At 51.3% G+C, this 20,294-nt stretch overlaps 7 protein-coding genes and 1 non-coding gene across 8 annotated transcripts; 4 read left to right on the top strand and 4 right to left on the bottom strand.

Annotated features, from left to right (window-relative positions):
• Nucleotides 1–211: 211 nt before the first annotated feature.
• Nucleotides 212–1,919, bottom strand: BDW74DRAFT_75016 (putative C2H2 finger domain protein). The gene is made up of 3 exons (XM_073733621.1): nucleotides 1,626–1,919; nucleotides 368–1,562; nucleotides 212–315 (listed from the first exon to the last, which is right to left on the bottom strand). The coding sequence occupies exons 1-3, from the start codon at nucleotides 1,712–1,714 to the stop codon at nucleotides 298–300; spliced, it is 1,302 nt and encodes a 433-aa protein (XP_073587662.1). The 5' UTR covers nucleotides 1,715–1,919; the 3' UTR covers nucleotides 212–297.
• A 1,243-nt stretch (nucleotides 1,920–3,162) lies between these two features.
• On the top strand, nucleotides 3,163–4,074 carry BDW74DRAFT_145571 (uncharacterized protein). Its single transcript, XM_073723213.1, has one exon. The coding sequence runs from the start codon at nucleotides 3,442–3,444 to the stop codon at nucleotides 3,700–3,702; it is 261 nt and encodes an 86-aa protein (XP_073587661.1). The 5' UTR covers nucleotides 3,163–3,441; the 3' UTR covers nucleotides 3,703–4,074.
• Nucleotides 4,075–4,290: 216 nt separating this feature from the next.
• BDW74DRAFT_145570 (HECT domain protein) lies at nucleotides 4,291–8,626 on the top strand. Its single transcript, XM_073723212.1, has 3 exons — nucleotides 4,291–4,626; nucleotides 4,696–8,377; nucleotides 8,430–8,626. The coding sequence occupies exons 1-3, from the start codon at nucleotides 4,418–4,420 to the stop codon at nucleotides 8,550–8,552; spliced, it is 4,014 nt and encodes a 1,337-aa protein (XP_073587660.1). The 5' UTR covers nucleotides 4,291–4,417; the 3' UTR covers nucleotides 8,553–8,626.
• Nucleotides 8,627–8,825: 199 nt separating this feature from the next.
• On the bottom strand, nucleotides 8,826–8,906 carry BDW74DRAFT_t45. The gene has a single exon. It is a non-coding gene; the product is annotated as a tRNA-Gln (tRNA).
• A 110-nt stretch (nucleotides 8,907–9,016) lies between these two features.
• Nucleotides 9,017–10,580, top strand: BDW74DRAFT_145569 (uncharacterized protein). The gene is made up of 4 exons (XM_073723211.1): nucleotides 9,017–9,300; nucleotides 9,365–9,709; nucleotides 9,771–9,930; nucleotides 9,991–10,580. The coding sequence occupies exons 1-4, from the start codon at nucleotides 9,265–9,267 to the stop codon at nucleotides 10,278–10,280; spliced, it is 831 nt and encodes a 276-aa protein (XP_073587659.1). The 5' UTR covers nucleotides 9,017–9,264; the 3' UTR covers nucleotides 10,281–10,580.
• A 1,771-nt stretch (nucleotides 10,581–12,351) lies between these two features.
• Nucleotides 12,352–13,543, bottom strand: BDW74DRAFT_174160 (alpha/beta hydrolase; the record flags this gene model as incomplete). The annotated part of the gene is made up of 2 exons (XM_073727969.1): nucleotides 12,352–13,333; nucleotides 13,398–13,543. 2 exons carry the CDS (start codon nucleotides 13,541–13,543, stop codon nucleotides 12,352–12,354), a joined length of 1,128 nt encoding a protein of 375 aa, XP_073587658.1.
• A 2,828-nt stretch (nucleotides 13,544–16,371) lies between these two features.
• On the top strand, nucleotides 16,372–18,351 carry BDW74DRAFT_74988 (uncharacterized protein). Its single transcript, XM_073733620.1, has 2 exons — nucleotides 16,372–16,880; nucleotides 16,937–18,351. The coding sequence occupies exons 1-2, from the start codon at nucleotides 16,859–16,861 to the stop codon at nucleotides 18,256–18,258; spliced, it is 1,344 nt and encodes a 447-aa protein (XP_073587657.1). The 5' UTR covers nucleotides 16,372–16,858; the 3' UTR covers nucleotides 18,259–18,351.
• On the bottom strand, nucleotides 18,351–19,645 carry BDW74DRAFT_74973 (glycoside hydrolase family 43 protein). The gene is made up of 2 exons (XM_073733619.1): nucleotides 18,799–19,645; nucleotides 18,351–18,744 (listed from the first exon to the last, which is right to left on the bottom strand). The coding sequence occupies exons 1-2, from the start codon at nucleotides 19,509–19,511 to the stop codon at nucleotides 18,444–18,446; spliced, it is 1,014 nt and encodes a 337-aa protein (XP_073587656.1). The 5' UTR covers nucleotides 19,512–19,645; the 3' UTR covers nucleotides 18,351–18,443.
• Between the last annotated feature and the right edge of the window lie 649 nt (nucleotides 19,646–20,294).

Below are 20,294 nucleotides of genomic sequence, written 5' to 3'. Positions count from 1 at the left end.
CAATTCACACACATAGAGCTTTTCGGAAACGCTGGGGGTCTACAGTGCCTGCCGTATCGTCCTAGGACAACGTTTGCAGCTCATAGCTGTTGGGTCAGGAATCCCTGTCTGATGCCCCTAAAATAATTGGGGGTCTATAGCATGTTACTTTTTATTACTTTTTAATCTATCCACTAAGATCATGAACAAATTCAATCAAACGTCGTCAATTCGTCAAGGCTCGGGATCTAACATGCATTGCAAGTAACTTCCCAAGACACTCCAGACACAAACCACTCCAGCCCAAATGCGAGTAGATCACTGCAGCAAGGGATCCTATAATATTCATTAGCGGGCTGTATATCGAAGATTTGGGGGGATTGCTTACCCTGAAGTGCTTCTGGTTGTTACCAGCCCGGTTGACACGGGCCAAGTGCCGCATTTCTTGACGGATAGCACGAGTCCGCTCCTTGCGCTCGCTCTCGACGACATTGCGCTTCTCGATGTCGCCGACTCCGATCATACCAGTGCCGCCGTTGGCACGGGTAATAAGGGCACGGTTGGCGTTGCGGCCGCGGGGCTTCTCTTCCGCTTCGATCTCGCCGTTCTCGATGGCGAGTTGGCGGGCGTACCGCTCATCTGGCGTGGAGTAGCTGTACAGGTTCTGGCGGTAGTATCGTGCGAGGGAGCGGTGGCCTGCGGTCCGGCCGGACGGGAGGTGGAGTTCGAATTCGGTTCTGTAGACTGCGGGGGCGTTCTTTGCGAGGGCTTCGTCGTCGTCCTCGTCGACGGATGAGGCGTCTGTCTCCCAGCCTTCGTCTTCGTCGGAGCCTGAGACCTTGACGCCGCCGTCGACCATCTCGGAGTCCTCGTCGTTTTCGTCATCTGAGTAGGTGCTTCGGAAGTCGTAGAACTGGCCGATCTCGATTTGCTCGTCCTCGGTCTCGAAGGCGATCATGCAGTGGCCCTTATCCTTCATGTGCGTCTTGATGCCCGCAGGGCTGTTTCGGATGGAATGGCAGTAGATACACTCGCTGTTCTCGTTGATTTTCCGGTAGAGGTAGCGGATCAGGCCTTCTAGATCTGCGAGGTATGTGCGCTCGGGGATGAACATGCCGTGACTCTTGAACATGTGCTCGGTGTTCTCTTCAATGCTTGACGACTCTTCGTTACAGAATAGACAGTGAGAGGATGAGTACGAGTCCGCGTCAGCAATCTCCTCATCTTCGTCTTCCTCCGCGATCGTCGCGCCCTTCAGACCCTCCGTGACGGTGGCTACATCGGCCTCACGGGGCTTGTTGATGGGTTCTCCGAGAGAGAAGGTTGAGCTCATGACGGACGAGGATTCATCGGCATTATCCCGGTTCAGTCGCGCCTCGCGAGCCTTGTGCTTCGAGCTCTTCACATGGTTCTGGTGAGAGTTTTCGCTGTAGAAGGTTTTTTGGCAGGCGACGCAGGTTTTCTCGAACGAGGCCTTGGCGGCGGCGGCGTTGGAGGAGGCTTTGGCGGCGAGGACCTTTTCGTTGAAAATCTCTTGGGAGACTGGCGGGAGAGAGGCAACACGACGTTTCATGTTATAAAGACTGCACACACAAAAAATCAGCTATCTATTTCGGCAGCGGGGTGCGGCGCTCGAAGAAACATACTGCCAATCTGTGCGCATATGGTCGCGTTGACCATCGCTGCTGCGAAATGCAACAAAGCAAGTGTTGCAGGTGTATGGAAGGTCTGCCATGATTTCAGAGGAAGTCGACGCTTTGTGGGATTCAATAAAGCGATGTTCGAGTGGGAGTTGATGGTTGCGACGGGTTGTGCGGAAGGCGATAAAAATATCAAACTCGCTCAGACAAACGTAGCAAAGTCAACAAGCAGCACGAGAGAAATGCTGATTTCCGTCGGCTTCCACGGGGCTGTATGAAGAGTTCAGAGCTGAATAGTCGCCACAGGTCTCTTGAATTCGATCATCAAAAATGCTTGATAATAATCAACCGATAATGATGACCCCTCTTTGAACTAGTCCGCTTATAGTTAGTGATCTATTTATACCACGCCTGCGTAAGATTAATGCGCCATGTTCATATAGTTTCTGCTGCCGGTCACTATCCCTTAGTCAGCTAAGAGAACAGGTTGGGGCTTGCATATGCAGGCCGGAGAGTATACCAGATCCAGTCCAACAACAAAACTAAAAATGATTGGATTGGGCACTTCTCAGGACCTACGAAAGAGCTCAAAATAAATATTCTGTCTTGTGAGTTTTAGCCTCTTGTTATCCTGAAGCCTGGGACTTGACAATGACAAAACAAACGTCTTTCAGTAGCACAAATGCTCGAGAAAAGGCCATGGTTCTGTACCAAAGAACCGAGTAAAGACTGAATTCCCAGGTATTTATGCCGTTTTATTATATTTCTAAGCCTGCGGTTAGAGTGTCTAGGGCTGTCTCATATACAAGAAAGCTATTTCCACAGCCCAAGAGCCAAAGAGACAAACAAGGGCAAGGAAATGTCCAAGTAGAGTATTTCTCAGGAAAGCCTCGCTGACTACCAGTGCTTATTTTGGGGTGTCTTTGGCAACCCCTAAGACCTGTGACGACTTGCCTTAAATCAAGGGGAAGTGTTTCAACGCCGCAAGAAACGAGGGGAACAGAGCGAAACAGAACGAGATTCAAAGGACGTAGTTATTTCAATCATAGCAGCAATGTTGACCTACTGGTATCAGAAAATGGATATAAGGGAAGAAGCATCAGCGTTGTTGAGACTCAAGAACGTATCAAATTATCCGATTAAAGCGCAGAAAAGAGTACTTGTCTCCTCGGTCTACGCCGAGATATATCGACGCCATGTTCCAGAACCAGTCCAAGTCGCGCTCGATCCTACTCTCAAGAAGATTGCAGTGCATGTCTCCTATCTATTGGAAGAAGCCAAGATCCCTAGTATCCTCTTCGGCTGGCTAGGGTTGGCTCTGGCCGGGTGTTCACACCAGTTCCCTGTTAGTTTCTTTTCGAATATATAATAAGTAACAGGAACTGAACCGCATATAGCAGATTGACTTCATCATTGACGATCGCCTAATCAATGATGCGGCCGAAGTGCTCGAAGAAGGCGGCCTTGAACTTTGCGAAAACAGAAACTGTCCTGAAACGGACAAGGGTAGACGAGAACATGTGGCCATCAATGTTCGAGGAAGAATGCTAAACGGCTTCCACCCGCTCGCTGCTGCGCACTTTCATTTTGAAGACGTAGACAAGCCATATATTGTATCACTCCACAGGTATAGTCGCATGCTCTGGTGGCTGCCAGACAAGAACGTCAGATTAGAACCTGTTGCCGACGATCCTTACCTGACAACTTCAACAAATACGGAGCAATTGCCGCCAGAAGAAGAAGCTTTGGTTGCGGGCCTTGGACGGACTCAAGCGATGGGGTTCAGGTCCTGACCCCCAGTGGCCTAGCCGAAGCTCCGCTCATGCTGTACTGTCGAGACAAGTTTAAAGAAGAGGTCACAATGTGGCTATCGATGGCAGAGAGCCTTGCAAGAGCGGATATGGTTGGACCGTGGGCTGGGCGTCTTCTGAAGCTCTCGGATAAAATAAAGCCTGCTTGGTGCGCTCTGGTGTCACCGGAGCCACACAAGAATCCGGCTCTGATGCGGTTCTGTATGGGCCTGACCCGCGGTCGGAATGGACTGGGTCATGTAAGGTTTAGAGGGGATGGGAACTACCTTTGAGCCCTGCTAGTTGTGATATGACGGCTTTGGTGGTTTGGTGCTCTTGGCTTGCTTTCGCGCGGAGCGGCTTCTGTATATATAATGCGTTATCTGCTGGACTCAGTTGTAAATGAGCTTCTCTTGCAGACTTTGGTTTCGTATCAATCTATATGCGGAATCGTATCGCAGCTATCAACTAAGGCGAGTTCTGAAGCGTTTGGCATGGGCGGGGAGGTCATAGAGGTTGTAGATGGGCAGAACATAGGGTAGTAGGCAGGCTACCGGGGCAGAGCAATCGAGATCCGCCTGTCCAGACATCCATGATATGGACAGGGATCAAAATACGGCCCTAGTTTGCAAGTGCCTCGAACAGCAAACATTCGCAGAGGCTATAAACGAGATTAACGCACAAAATATTCATAAAAACATGGACATATTCCGTAACATGGATCTCTAGTAGAGAGCGGCTGCACGATGTAACTAAATAGAACAGGGGACCCTGGGTCAAAGGTGCTGACTCATCAATCACTTGACGCCTTGGCTACTCGAGGATACTGAGACATCCACCTGAACGCGGAGGTGACTGCTGTTCCAACAAACCGGCCGACCGTTTAGACTCTTTTTTATCAGTATTTGGTTGCGCACTAGACCGTCACCATACGTTGATATTCGTCGCTCACGAGCGACGCGCCTTTTCCACCTGCATCATTTGAGTTATGCTCCGCGCCGCGCAGACATGACCAGGCTCCGCGGGCCGTCCGTGAGCTCCCACGAGGGTTCGCGTCCTAGCATCGCTATCGACCGAGCACAGTGTCATAGGTCAAAACTCCCGCAGGGTGCTCCGGATATTCTTTCTCAGAACACTGTCGATGTTTCTGATCCAGCGCAAGTCCTATTGTGGTATCGTGATGAACGGCGGCGGCATTTCAATATCCTGGTTCGAAGGCGAGTATATGTGCACCCATGATTGGCCGCGTGTGGTTGATGATGGAGACTAACATCGGGTGTCTTCAGGTATAAAAACCAACTACTCTATGGATGTCAAGATCCCAATTGCCAAACCCCAACATGTGCTAGCTATCGCAAGAGAGTGACAGAGGGACCCTATCGCCGCTACACCGATCTAAGCGCGCGGACCCTGGCTTGCTACCTAGCAAGCTTAGACAATGCCGAAACGGGACTTTGTCGCAACCCTCCCCGTGTACACACCGAGCTGTCCTCTCAGGACTCAGCGCGCCGGTCGAGACGTCGAAACCCTACATCTTCCGGTCAAAGCCCGATCCGCGATCGGCCTGTCTCAATCACACCATCAGGGAGACCCAAGAGGAACCGTTTACAATGTACACCGAATGAAGGCGTGGAAGATGGAAGACCGGCGGTGCGATACTTGGAGAAGGATGTTGCGCTGAATTCTTCACCATTGCGCGGGTCGCCTGAGCCGAGCAACAGCCCGGTCCTACGAATGAAAGACCCCAAGTCTTTTACTCAAAACCTGTTTGATACACTGTCACTGAGGATGATAGAATGGCTACCGCTTCGACGTTCTCCCGGCTCGTTTGACGTTGACCAAGGACGTCCGCACCATCGAGAAACCCCCCGGTCACCGAACTCGGACACTTGCCAGGCGCACGCGGATTCAGATAAAGATCAACCTCATTATAAACAACGCCCGTATCAAGTCAATGGTGGAAGCAACCCCCATACCCCTTCGTCGTGGAACACGGGAGATCCAAAAACTGCAGTGGAAATGAAATTGCCAAATCAGCAATTCAAAAGACTATCCTTGACTGAGACTGATTTGCGGCGGTCGAACTCAAAATTAAGTCTTGATGATAAATCCTTGCCTGACTTGAAACCAGCGCGCAAGCTTTCAGTGAGCGCGCACGCGAATACTGGTGCTGAAGGATTTGCCAATGTTCCATCGCCACCGGCGCTCAAGCATCGCCCCCAGAAACATGGAGGAAGAGCTGCTGATACACACGTTGCTCGGTCGCATGAGCAAGCCAAGAAAGAGAGGCGTGTTTCTTGGGAAGGGGCTAAGTTCTTGAATGACGTTCAGTCCTCAGATATCCAGGAGACTAGTACCGAATCCAAGCATGAAACCTCTCCTAAGCACCAGCCAGCGTCTGACCGTCGCCGTCACCATAGCCCACAATTGGTGCAGGAAACGTCTGCTATTCAATCACTCAGTCATCTCAACAGTGAGATCATCGACGGTCTACGACAGCTGTTGATACTTTCTGACGAGGAAGCTGAGAAATGGAGGGAGGAGCTGGCTCTGATGGAAATCAGCGGCAGTTTCGAGGATACAGAATGGCGAGTTGCAACATCTCGGCAGCGCACAGTGTTCGCGTTCATAACTCAGAGCGTATTTTACGCTTTTGGGAGCAGTAAACAGCTGTTACGCTCATTTCGCGATGATACGAGTCACCTCAATGGACACAATGAGGGGCCTAAACTCAACCTTCAACAGTTGCAGCCTGCTTTACGGAAATTGTTTTCCATTTGTCCCAAGGATATAATCTTCCACAGTCTCTGGAATGCTTTGGAGGCACTATTTGTTCCACCTAGAGAGCTGTCGGCGTCAGGAAGACTCTCCCGACGTTCGTCTTCCAATTCCAACCCTGCTTCAGCTGTATCGGCTCCCATAATCATTCGCCGTGCATCTGAGACTGCCAGCCATCAATACGTTACTGATGCCAATGCAGCGGATGTGACATCTGTTGTCTTGTTTGCATTGGCAAGCTCTCTGCCTGAACTAGATCCCACAACCTGGAGTGGTATGGTTCGAATGCGATCCACCGGGAACGTGGCAATGAGTGCGGTTATGGAGATGTTTGGACTGGATGACGCCCGCGTTGTTGTCGAAGCCACAGATGTGCTGGAACACGAGCTGGCTCTTCGATTAGTTGATCGATTGGTACGTGCCCTCATCGCGAGGCTGGCTTTTCACGAGATATCGAAAACTCGGTCCGGATATACACCAGAATCTTTGAAACGTAAGAGCAACGTTTTGGATAACTTCATCGATACCCTCGGTCAGCATCATGATTTGGTGCTCGGGTCAAGGAATGACGAGCATTCGAGCTTGCGCTCCCCTAGCGCGCCCGCGATAATTACTGAGTGGTTACGTACTCTTTTTATGAAGACCTGGGGTGGAGACCCTGAGATTTCCAGAAGCAGCTCCGAAGGGGGCGTCGTGCAAATACTGGCCGTGCTTCATCGAGAGCGGAACCGTCTGGGCCTCACGTCCGAGGATTTCCACACTCCTTTCCTCTCTGAACGCCTGGATCCACTTGAGATGCCCGTTCAGTGGATGGCACGGGTACCCAGTAATAAGACACTGCACCTGTTGTCCTACTCTTTCCTATTCCCCCCGTCGGCCCTGGTCGCCTACTTTCGTGCTCTCAATTACTCCGCCATGTCAAGATATTATGAAGCCGCCATGACAACCACGAGGCATGTGACTCAGACTGCCTTTGGTGCTATCGATATCCAAGATGATGTTGGCCTCCTTGCGAGGATGAGAACCTCGATGACCACCTATCTTGTTCTTGTCATTCGACGAGATAACATACTCACAGACGCTTTGAACCAGCTTTGGCGGCGTGAGAGACGCGAGCTCATGCGGCCGCTGAAAGTGCAAATGGGTATGGATGAAGGGGAGGAAGGACTCGATCACGGTGGCGTTCAGCAAGAGTTTTTCCGACTGCTAATGGCGGAGGCGCTTGATCCATCCTATGGCATGTTCACGACGGATAACCGCATTCGTTGCTCATGGTTTCAACCTTGCTCATGGGAACCACTCTACAAGTTCGAACTTCTCGGGCTGCTGATGTCACTTGCAGTTTACAATGGCCTAACGCTCCCTGTAAATCTTCCTACGGCATTTTATCGGAAGCTACTGGGACTGAAGGTAAAGCACCTAGACCATATTCGCGACGGATGGCCGGAGCTTACCCGTGGCCTGGAAGAGCTACTACGCTGGAGTGAAGGCGACGTCGGGGATATTTTCATGAGAACGTATGAATTTGGTTTTGAGGCATTCGGCCGCGTTGAGACAGTCGATATGGAAAAGGTCGACCGAGATGCACCATGGCCGATTTCTTTACCTTCGCAGTCCGGTCGTTCTGTGCGACATTGCCCGTCTTGGTCTGATGTCCGCCGCTATACGGACCTGGCAAGCCTGAGCCCACCGTCATCAATGGCTGCCGAGACAGCCGACTCACATGATGGCGCTGCTAAGTCCGCTATAAGCTTGCCTCCCTTGCCATCGCCGACATCGCCGGCCGAGGAAGCTTCTCTAGTGACCAACGAAAATCGTGTGCAGTTCGTCAAGGACTACATATTCTGGCTGACCGACAAATCTATTCGTCCCCAATTCGAGGCTTTTGCACACGGCTTTTATACATGCCTCGATCGACCGTCCCTGGCCATTTTTACCCCGGAAGCGTTGAAGACAGTGGTCGAGGGCATCCAGGAGATTGACATGGCACAGCTGGAACGCCATGCGCGGTACGAGGGCGGCTTCGGTGCGGGTCACCGAGTGATACAGGACTTTTGGAGTATCGCGCATACATTCAGCCCTGGAAAGAAGGCGCAGCTGCTGGAGTTCGTCACCGCTAGTGACAGGGTGCCTGTCAACGGGATTTCGAGCATCATGTTTGTGATCCAGAAGAACGGCGTAGGTGATGCTGTAAGTTTACCTAACCCGAAATGCAACCGAGCTTAACTGACATGACTTGTAGCGTCTTCCGACCAGCTTGACTTGCTTTGGACGACTGCTGCTGCCGGAGTACTCTTCGAGAGCTGTGCTAGAAGAGAAGCTCAACAAGGCATTGGAGAATGCGCGGGGATTTGGCGTTGCGTGACGGACCGGCTGGCTGGCGTCCCTGGAGTATGTTCTGATGTATATAGCTAGACTAATAAACTACACTCTTCTAGTAATCTTTCCCTGTTCATATGACGCAAAAAAAAAGGTCGTATTCCGTACAGGGGTTCGGAACCTGGCTAGAGGAAGCCCTCCCTGCATATGGGGTCAAAATATTCAATGCCCGTTACTCTCGACCGAGCTGCCACTCTGCAATCTTCGCCATAGGTTAAGGTCATTTCACCAAAAAAACAAGGCCACAGAGCAAGTAAAAAGGTTATGCCCGGGTTCGAACCGGGGATAAGCGGAAGATTTGACTCAAAACCGCTTGTGCTAACCACTACACTACACAACCAGGTTGTTGATGCTCGCCATAGTTTTATACCTTATAGCCAAAATTGACTTTCCCGCTGTACTTTTGCCTCACATCATTGCGATTTGCAACTCACAGACCCTTCTCCACAGTGTACATTCATCCTGCTTGGAGCGGCCGCTCCACCAACGAAGGCTCCAGTTTGGGCCACGGTGAGCTTTTCCCGCGATTAACCATTATTAGCCATCGAGTCATCGCCTCATCTCGCTCAATCGTTCAGTCCGCCTCCGCCCCCATTCTCTTTCTTCGCTCTTTCATCTCTTTAGAGCCTCGATCAATCGCTACAAAGGCTATTGTCGTTCTCTTCTCTGCCCCGCTACCCCGCCTCCCCATCATAATCATGGCTCCCATCATTCACTGCGTTCGCCACGCCCAGGTATATCCCTCCTCCGAGATACAACCTCTCAAAGACCGCCAATAACTAACTTGAGAACATCCAGGGCCTGCACAACCTTTGCACAGAGAATCACGTCATCCCCGACCCCCTCCTCACAGACCTGGGCAACGAACAATGCGAGAAACTCCGCGCCTCGTTCCCCCGCCACGACAAGATCGACCTTGTCGTTGCCTCGCCCCTCCGCCGCACAATCTACACAGCTCTGCAGAGCTTCGAGCCCGTCTTCAAGGCGAACCCCGATATGAAGTTGATCCTGCTGCCGGACATCCAGGAGACCAGTGACGTTGCTTGTGATACGGGATCGGACCCCAGTGCGCTGCAAAAGGAGATTGAGGAGAAGGGTTTACCCGTTGATGCGAGCTTAGTACATGAGGGGTGGAATGTTAAGGTATGGTCTTGCAAGCTATAAGGATGGGCAGAGTGGCTAATAATTCTCCGCTTGGTGGTAGACCGGTCGTTACGCACCCACCAACGCTGCAGTCGGCAACCGTGCGCGCGACGCCCGACGCTGGCTGAAGGCCCGGCCGGAGAAGGAAATCGTGATGGTCTCGCACGGCGGTGTGCTGCATTACTTCACTGAGGATTGGGAGGACAGCAGCCAGTTCCAGGGTTAGTCCGCCTCGTCCGGATATACTTTCCGCCACGCACCTCTAACTCAGAGTCCCATAGGAACCGGCTGGACCAACACAGAATACCGCACATACGCTTTCTCGGACAAGGTCGATCTTGACGACCTGGAGGGCCACAAGCTCGACACGGACAACGCGAGCCTGGTTGAGACGGTTGAGTCTCGCGAGCGCCGCGGCAAGAAGGGTCCCATGGCGGACCGTGAGAAGCAGAAGGAACTATACAAGCAGGGTGTACAGGGCTGGGATGACCAGGGGCTGCAGCTCAGCACGGCTGAGCGGGAGGCGGCGAAGGTTCCGGCTGGAAAGGAAGTTGATGGGGTTCGTGTATAGATACTAGACGGTTAGATTGCTTTGACAAGATCTAGACCAAGAACATAGAACATTGATTTCTTGTTTCAGAATCTTGCTGATTTGTGCATAGAAAGTTAACATGTTATACTTTCTGATCTTTGAGGAGGCTTTGTAGGACAATGAAAAGTGGATGACCTGCAACTTAGCCATATTGAAGGCGCTTCGATAATACATTATAAACTCGCTGAGGCAACTAAGAAGACAACAAAGTGCTTTCAATCCCAATGAACGAAAGCTTAAATGTGGATCAAAGGCATTGAGGCAGTAGCCCAAAGAAACCAACCTCTTTGTCCTTCAATCTATATAATGACCCCAACTTCCTGAGATTCTGAAGCATCATCAATATTTACTATCCTACTGCAATGCGATTTTCTCCACTGTGAGCTTCCTACCTTTCCCTCTCCCTTGCTGACTGAAGCAGATATCTTGCTGCAGAGTGATTCTCCTGGAATATACCTGGCAAGTAAGTTATTCAACGCTTCTCTCTCTCTCTCTCTCTCTTTTGTATAAACCCTAGACTTACTCTCACCCATCTGACAGCTGCAGCCACCAGGCCCTGGACCGAGACGAGATATGTTTACCTTAAACAAACGGGATCGGTTCCGGCAATGGAACCGGGCTGGCCTCTTCTGTCCCAACGGGTTCAGGTACGCTACCTGATGCTCCCACTGCTGACATCTGTAAATATATCTCAAGCAGAATTTCCAATCTCAAGGTATACATTCGGGACTGGTAAGTGGCCCCCAACATCCAAATCACTAACATCTATAGGACCGATCTGGCTTCTCCTGTGCTTCTCTTGAGACCAGGTATGTTCCCTTCGAACCTTTTAAGCCGCTGATGTCTACAGGTCGAACCATATAGCCTCTAAGCCATACACAGCAGGTGCGTTCTCTGCGCTTATCTCCAATGGCTAACATCTATATAGGACCGTTATTCTCAAAAGGTTGTCTACGAGAGCAGGTACGTGACCCCCTTCTTCCTATATTATAGAAAATGCCCTCTCAGCGCCTTTTGGCCCTATGAAAGACAGGTACGTTAACCCTCAGAGCCCCTAGTCGGTAACGTCATTAGGTACTGTCAAGCCAAACATCTTGAGTATACATAACCAGGTATGTCCCTCCCACTATCTCCATTGCTGACATTTTTAGAGCTGTATTCCTCTCCTAAGTCCTAAATTCCACCAGGTAAGGTCCCCAAAAGACCTCAATAGCTAACACCTATATAGTTTGGAACGACAACCCTTTTAGGACGTTCATACAAGCAGATCCAAGGAAGTGCCCTCCAGATGCTAATCGCTGACGTATACAGATAGAACGAGACAACCCTTTGGCGAAATATTCGCAGCAAGGTCCAGGTACGTCCCCAATGAACGTCATTTTTACTGACGATTATAGATGGCTTGATCCTCGGATCCTATGCAAAGTTGATCAGGTACGTACCGCAACTGTGGCAGTTATTGCTGACGACTATAGGACTGGACTACGTTCCCTACGGCATAACTCACTGAAGACAGTTATGCCCCTCCACCTACCACTAGTTAACATCTATAGAATGGCACCGAATATGCCTCATTTTTCCAGGTATGTTCCCCGGAATCTCTCAAGCACTAACGTCGATTTGTAGGCAACACTATATATACATATTCTACATAGGCGGCAACAATGCGAACCAGGTCAAATATAGGTACGTTTCTCATCTCATGGTACGCTGATGATTGTAGGGACCATCTCCTGGGGCGATTCGGTACACGTTTTCTCCCACCTTTTTGCACGATAAATGCCCCCTTCCCTTGTATTTATTGCTATACTGACTGGAGAAGAAACAGGTGCTCCAGCTTAGACTGTGCCAAGTCAGGAAACAGATTATGGCAGAAATGGCAGGAATGGCTTGCTTTCCTTCGTTGAAAATATACATACAGAGCTAAGCTCCTCTAAAAAAAACTTTCCGAGCTCCGGATACACACGAAAAATAGAACGCAATGCGAGTAGGATGTCCCAAGGGATTCAGAAATGTAGCACATAGCATGTACTTTGCAGGATAAACATCATCACACCCCCAGACCAAAAACCCTAAAGAACCCTTCGGCAATAGCCGCACTCCCAGGCATCATCCCATCCGGCACCGGTGCTCGAGGCCTCAGACCGCAGTACAAATCGACCCAATCTCTGTCTGCCGCGAAGTTCCAGGCATGTGGCTTTTTATCGGCGATATCCAAGTCCACAGACGCCCCATCATTCCGGGCATTCTCAACAAAGGTCGTAACGTCGTGTAGAAATACATCATGTGAGCCAACATGGACCCAAGTGTACGCCGGCAAGATTCCCTTCCAGTTCTTCTCGGTTCCGGGTTTCCATTGCTTGAGGAGATTCTCAAGGTTCAGCGCGTCGACACGACCTCGCTCTCCAATGGCCCTCTCAACGCAACGATCCAAAAGCCGCTTGCTGAGCACGTCCTTGTGCTGGTTGCTCTCAAATGTTGGCGAGTGGTTTGTAAGATTGACCCAAGGGTAAAGCAACAGAGCGCCTCTCGGTCTTGGTAAGCTATCAGGCGGACCCATAAGGCAAGAAAGAAGCAGATGGGCTCCAGCTGACTCCCCTCCCATGATGATTTTATCCGCAGGAATGCGCTCGTCTTTGAGGAAGTACTGGTACGCCGCAACGGCCTCACGTTGCTGGCTTGGAAATGTAGCGGCGGGTGCTAGGGTATACTCGACCGAAAAGATGCTCATTGAAATGCCTCGTGCGGCTGCGATTTCTGCGACTCGAAGAAGATTGATGGCGGGTCTTAACGGATCACCGAAGCAATAGCCACCTCCATGAAACCAGAGAAGGACAACGTCACTCTCTTTCGGTACAAGAGGCTTTCCAGGCGGACCCTTGCAGATCCAGTATCCATTGCATGTCTCGGTGTTTACCCGTATAAATAGCTGATCCATGAAAGGTTTGAAGCGCCTAGACATCATGATGGACTTGATAGGCTGTGCCTTGAAGAATTGGCGGATCGTCTCGAGAGGAAGGATGGAGAGGAGGCTGGTCAAGCGATGTTAGTATAAGGGACCAGTGTCAAAAGGGTCTGTTTCACCCTCGAGCTAACGAGCGATTGAGATCTTCTTTGAAGGAAATCTCGGCCACTCCATCGGACGCGAGATCTCGAGTTCTGCGTGCCAGCAACGAGACCAAGATCACAGGCACCGCAGCCGTGACCATCCCCAATGAAACGATCGTAGCTCGGACCGGCATCTTGCCTGTGGCGCTGAGAGTAGTGAATGCAGCGATGCGATAGATACTGTGGCGAGAGGAATTAAGATCGATTCAAGTTCGACAGGCTGGTCTTTCGGGAAAGTGCCTGAGCGGACAACTGAGCTCTTTCTACATTGAGGCATACTCTAGGATTTCCAAGGTTGGAAGGTGGGAGTAGCCTCTCTGGGGCTCCTAATCATCTTCAACCAGTAAGCTTGTACGTCAGGAACTGAGAATAGCTTCATAGAGACTGCGAGTATCTAACTACAGCTTAGTACAGCTTACCGTCATCGTACCTATAATGCAAGTGAATCCATGGCCTACGTGAGGGATTTGTCGGCGGCCCTCAGCGCTTACTGACCATGGGCTATCCAGCGAAACCACACGGTTTGGCCTCGCTGCAATCCAAGCCAAGACAATCATGGTTGGACGGCTATAGCTCTGGGAAGAAGGCACGAAAGTCGAAAGCCATAACCACCAGAACCGGAAGGTCAGGAAAGGTATAGTGGCACTCCGCCGTCAAGCCCATGTGTACAGCCTGGACATTTAGTGGAGATTGATGGGTACCCAACAAAAAGCTCACCCTACCGCCGAGTGTAGGTGTTGCTAATTCTCAAGTGAATCAAAAGGAAGGCGCAGGGCAGGATCGAACCATGAGCAAAAAGATCCCGCCCAACCTCCCACCGCAGACCAGCTGGCCGGTACGGGGGCTACCCTTAGACCAACTGGCCCGCGGTTGAGATAATAAGCATTGAGTGAGTCTTGACAGGAGACGCAGGCGCTTCCGGTACCCTGGGAAGGAGCTGGATACAGCAATGTGCGTAGATTCAGACCATGAACTATAGCGGGCAACGGCATATCAACGACCCTCAAAAGATCCACGCATATCGAATCTACGATGCATATCCCAGTCTGCTGAGGAGGAGAATGGGATGCAACTTACCGTTACTACCACCACAACAAAGCATTGTCGTTCCTAGTCCCGATATGAGATCGCTCCTGCCATCAAGAAACCGTCGAAAGTGCTACTGGATGCCTCAAGACTCAACTCATATCGAGCAACGTTGCGTTCCTTCAGTAGCTTGCCGACGCTGTACTGAACCGGTTCGAGGGTACTTCCCAACATACTGACAAGCCTGGCATGCAAAAAGAGCGGCAGTTCGCGGTTTCGAACTCGCATCCTGCAACAGCACAAAAAAGTCCCAACCCACCCAACCAAAGGATTATAATGTGACCACTACGGCAACACTATAATCCATGATGGTATGGCCTTGAGCTGAATATCCCCTGGCATCCAGTAGCTGCCGCGACAGCCGACAGCCCGCAACCGGTGTAGCAAGCAAAAAGGATGGCACCTCATGTTTTCGATCCTGTCCTCAGGAGCAAAAAAGTCCCAACCCACCTAAACCAAAGGATTATAATGTGACCATTACAGCAACACTATAATCGATGATGGGATGGCATTGAACTCGATTATCCTCTACCATCCAGTAGTTTTCTCGATACTCCAGCTGCTGTAGCGAGCAAGAAAAGACTGCCATCTCGCGATTTCGAACTCCTGTTCTCCGGGAGCAAAAAAATCCCACCCAAACCAAACCCAAAGGATTATAACATGACCATTACGGCAACACTATAATCGATGATAAGGTAGGTTTGATTTCGAAGATCTCTTGGCCATCGCTAAGCGCCTAGACATTCTCGAGGCGCCAGGAAGGTGCAACCCATGGTGGGCAGCACAAGCCGGGCAAGGCATGGTCATCACGGACGCAGGCATCATAAAACCGTCGTACGGTCGTTTCATGCTGGGGTTTGCAATGGATACGGTAGCGTACGACCCGAAAAAAGACGGCTTGTGTCGTTGATAATCCTGGCATCCGAGAACCCATGTCAAGCCCTATAAGGAAAGCGCGACCAACTCACGCAGCGACAATGATTTGTACCAGAAGCTCAATAATAATGAATGCTAATCAGTGTCCCTTACCGCCCGGCTGATGTTTTCAGGCGCACGACCACGGAGATGCGTTATTACCGACATATGGTGGTTGGGAAGGGTATTCAGTGTCATTATAGCTTGCAGATGACGAGGTTGCATGTATATAACGGCCTCTGAGCCTAATTTAAGTTGATATCCAACTGAGACTAGACAATGAGGCCAGACGCTTGGCAATAAATATCGTGAAGCCATTTGGTGCTGACGAACCGACACGTGACTACCGCCTCCGCCGTTGGAAGACAGATTGTTTGGGAAAGACAAAAGACAGCTGGAAATCGAGAACCCGCGGTCTAAGACTCGGAATGCTAGATTGGCGGATGATGCATTTTCCAGATGCTGAACAGTCATATCGGACTATAGATTGCTTGCCCGTGTACGCAGGGGTCACTCAGTCGAGTGGTTCAGACAGGCTGCTAGGTAGGCCACTCGGGTTCGAACTGGAGGGCCCGGCCCTCAACGCACCGCGTCAACGCCCTGAGGACATATCACAACAGCTGTGTAACACGGGCAGTGAAGCAGGAGGCTGGATTCAGGCGATGCCCCGAGCAGCCCGACATTTGAACATGTCGGGAGGCATAAGCTTGACCGCCAGGCGACAGGGGTGCTGACGAAGAGACCAGAAAGAAAGCAAACGTTTAACGGGGTTGGCTTTTGCGTGTGCCATGAAACAACGGGCATCCTATGGAGATCGCATGACCCGGGACTGATCGGGGAAGATATGCCGCGCAAGGCATCAAGACTAATAGCTTGTCGTTGGATCCCTGACAGTTCTGAGGTGGATGGATTCTCCGCCCCGAAGGAAAAGCTCTCGTGGCTGACACTGGCCACTTCGTAACCTTCGTAGTCGTACTATGCCCATGGCTTAGCGTGGAGAGCAAAGGCTTGGAGGATGGTGATACGAGGCAGAATCCGAGGTGTCCGATTTGCTGGGGCTGAGCCAAGGCACCCGAGTTTTAAATGAGAGACGGCTCGCAACGTCGCAAGGGTTCATGGGCGATGGTCGATGAAGGAAGGGTCTTTGTTTGGCCAGAGGGGAAATTTCTCTGCCTGTGCTGGGGGTTGTGATATTTTTGGCTGTGCGGAGAGGGGCTTAGAGCTGGGGGGCCAATCAGCGTCTCCACTCGATCTGATCATGCTTCGTCATCTGCAGCTTGGACCCATCCCAACTTATCATCCAGTGTGTTGTTATAAAGCACTTTGTTCTCCCATCCCATGGGAATACTCTTCTACTGATCCAATGGCATCTTGGTCTACGTCTATGCAAGTTGCCACTCCTTCTGTCCCCTGATCGGTCATAAGATTACTCCTCGCGTCGGCTCGAAATGCTCGACGAGAACCTCCCCAGTGCGTCCTCAATTGCTTCCGTCCACCAACGTTCTGCGGAGAACTAACCAATGCAGCATTCTACCTCAAACCGGTCAAGGACTCCCATTTATCGACTGTCTATCTTCTTCAGTATGGCAACGAACCTGACCCAGCGTATTCCCTCCGCTACCCTGATCCATTGTCCCCCGATTCAAAAAACCGCTTCGCCGCAGCCCTCTACGATCCCTACGTACCCGACGTTGTTTATGGCGAGGTTCTGGTTATACCGGAATGGACTCAGCCAACGCTATCCGCTGAAGCTATCCGCCAGAATGGCGGCGTCGCCCCTCCGCCGGAGCCTATCCTCCCTACCCGCTTTACCATTCAACTCTACAACCCTGACCAACAGATAATCGTGCACTACAAGCCGAAGTCATGGAATAGCCCGCCTTCGTGGTCGTTTGAAATGCCACAGTACAGCTTCAGGGAGCCGAGCGGTTCTACTCTTGATCGTGTTCAGATTGATCCTGCCGCCGCAGATACAACGCCGAAGTTGCGCTTTATATGGAGGAAGGATGGCAAACTGTCAAAGGATCTCATGTGCCTCCTCCGTGGGAAAACGTCCTCTATACCAGAAACCAAGACGAAAAGCAAAGAGCCAGACATCACTGTGTCCATCTTCAAGAGCTTGCGCGAGTTAACTTTGTACGAACCGAATCTATACCGCGTTGAAATGGAGGACTTCAAGGGCTTAGAAGTTGTGCTCTTGCTTGGAGCCATTACCATCCGTGACGTTTATTTTGCAAGTCCCAAGGAGGCGTTCCGCATCTCGAGACAGAGCTCGGCATCGGTCTCACCGACTTCGAACTCTCCCACGACCACTCCGCCGGCAAACAGATTACCCTCCAGTTCGGGTGGCCTGGTGACTGATATCCCACCAGCGCCTCAACCTCCACCAAACCGTAGCCCACAGCTTACAAAGCAACAAGAGCAAGCGCGGCGAGAGGAAGAGCAGCAAACAAAACGACTGCTAGAAGAGGAGGAAAAAGCCCGTCGGAGACGACAAGCTGAGGTTGACAAGGAAACGCGGCGGTTACAAAAGCTCTACGGCGAAGAGGAAAGGAGGGCTCGCACGCAGACTCCATCGCTACCTCCAAGACAACCCGCACAGCAGGTTCTAGACCCAGCCCAGCGCCCATATCCTCAGTACAATCACGGTCGGCCGCCTGTGCCGCATGGAGGCTCGGGGCCGTACCTGAAACTGCCTGGTCAGATGTCTACAATGTCCCTGTTGACGCCTCCAGTGGCTGGGCCAGCCGCAGCAAAACCGTTGCAGAGCAAACGGAGTAGTTTCTTTGGGCTCCGGCGAGTCTCTGAAGAAGGGAAGTTGACTAAAAAGCGTAGCACCATGTTTTGATGGACTCTACCTGCCTTCTTGGCGTATTCCCTCCCACTCTTGCACGTTTATTCTTATTTCATATTAGCAGATACCCCGGAGTTTCGGCGTTAGGACAAAAACATATACATTTGCAGCGCTAGGTCAAATATATAGATTCAGGACATTCATCCTTCAATATGACGAACATTTACAAAGAACCTCTGTCACGACAATGGCCTTCCTTCGACGCCTTCGACGGTTATGTTTACTGGGAGAATGTTCCCCTCGGAATCGAACTCCATGCGATCAATGCAGACGACTCGATGATCACGGGCAGTGTCATTCGTATACCTCCGATGATACACGATATAGTACTCCTCGCCATCGGGGGTGAAGACACTATTGTGACCAGTGCTAGTGCCGACTTGACTATTTCCTCGGAGAATCTGGGTTGTCGTGCTGGAAAATGGACCTGTTGGCGAAGGACCGGTGACATAGCTCACACCATACGAATCATCTCCCCAGCTGCGCATACTCATTAGCCACTTATGATCCAAGAGTTAAGCAGAGAATACTTACCCGCCGACACTATACATGAAGTAATAGATGCCATTCCGCTTCAGCATCCACGGCCCTTCGACATATCCCGGAGGTGTAATCTCAAGGTAATCGCCCTTCAAACTCACCATATCCTCGTTCAACTCGACCACAATAGCATGGCTCCACCCGCCATAGTACAGCCACACCCGGTCATCGTCATCCTGAAACAGCTGTGCATCGATCGCTTCCGCACCGAAAACAGTTTCCGGCACGAGCGGTTTGCCTATGGCATCCTCGTAAGGTCCTTCGGGCAGACCGGTTGTCGACTTAGCCACGCCAATCCCCGCGCCGTCGCCGGCGGAAAAGTACATGAAGTAGTCGTACTCAGCAGTGCCAATAGACTTTGACCCAGAGTTTACGGGGCGTGGGCGACGTGCCACGGATGGTGCCCACGCCGCCCGGTTGGTGGACCATGGGATGCCGGAGAAGTTAAGGATCGATGGATGTTTGGTCCAGGTCAGGAGATCCGGGGAGGAGAAGGCGTCGAAGAATGTTTGCTCCTCGTAGGCTGCTGAGTAGGTTGGATAGATCCAGTACTCGTTGTTGAAGATGCGTGCTTCAGGGTCGGCGTACCAGCCGGGGAAGACGGGGTTTCCTGCCATGGAGTTGGTGGCCCCGTCGGCAAGGCGATCTTGGGCTAAGGCTGTGATGGAGGGGACAAGTAGGAGGATAGACTGGAGGATGCGACTCATTTTAGGGACGACCTCATAATCGGACGCACTTCTCGTGAAGAGTCTTGAACTTCTGAAGGGGCGTCGAGAGAGGGGTCAAGGTCGGGGTTACAACGCTAGGACGTCGATCAACCCCAGCTTTCATTCTCCTGTTCCTCCCCCCCCTTGCTGCTCACATTCTCGTCCCGTGGCACATCTCCGATGTGACACAACGTCTTCTCTGTTGTGCACGATACCAAGAGTTTGCTTATGTTCAGCGGACGAATGCCAGGCTGTCTAAAATTATCACTATGAGGGGGGAGATGTTGAAAGAGAGCCTCGGACTAATAGGGCGAGATTCAATACGAGATCCCGTCGAGCCTCCCAGCTATGTCATCAGCTCCCTTCGTGAAACTCCACTCGTGCTGCCGGAACACGAGCCTCATCCATACAGATCCCATTTCGGTGCGCTAGATCACCTCAATCTTCCTTTGCAATAATCAAAATAGAACGTTCATCGCGCTAACAACCCCTAAGGACTCGAACCCTTCGTGTATCGGTCAACCCGACGCAATTTGATCGTTTCAGATTGGGATCAGCTCAATCCAGTTCGTATTTACCTCGACAGCAGCTATCGTTCGTTCTCGCATCCACTTCATGTTTGATAAGATGCTGCGAACGCCGTGGGGGCCAGATCTTGCCTAGGCTAATGGGCTTGCGGTTCGAATGGATTGGCTTCATTCTGTGTTTCCCAAAAATAACAAGCCCTATACTGAACATGGTGGAAATGACAGCATTCGGCAGCCATGGCCGACGCCCAGGTCT

The sequence above is a fragment of the Aspergillus multicolor genome (genome assembly GCF_047715735.1).
Source record: "Aspergillus multicolor strain CBS 133.54 unplaced genomic scaffold BDW74scaffold_3, whole genome shotgun sequence".
In the NCBI taxonomy this organism is placed as follows: Eukaryota; Fungi; Ascomycota; class Eurotiomycetes; order Eurotiales; family Aspergillaceae; genus Aspergillus; species Aspergillus multicolor.
Note: the sequence above shows the minus strand (reverse complement) of the source record. Positions and strands in the feature narration are given on the sequence as shown.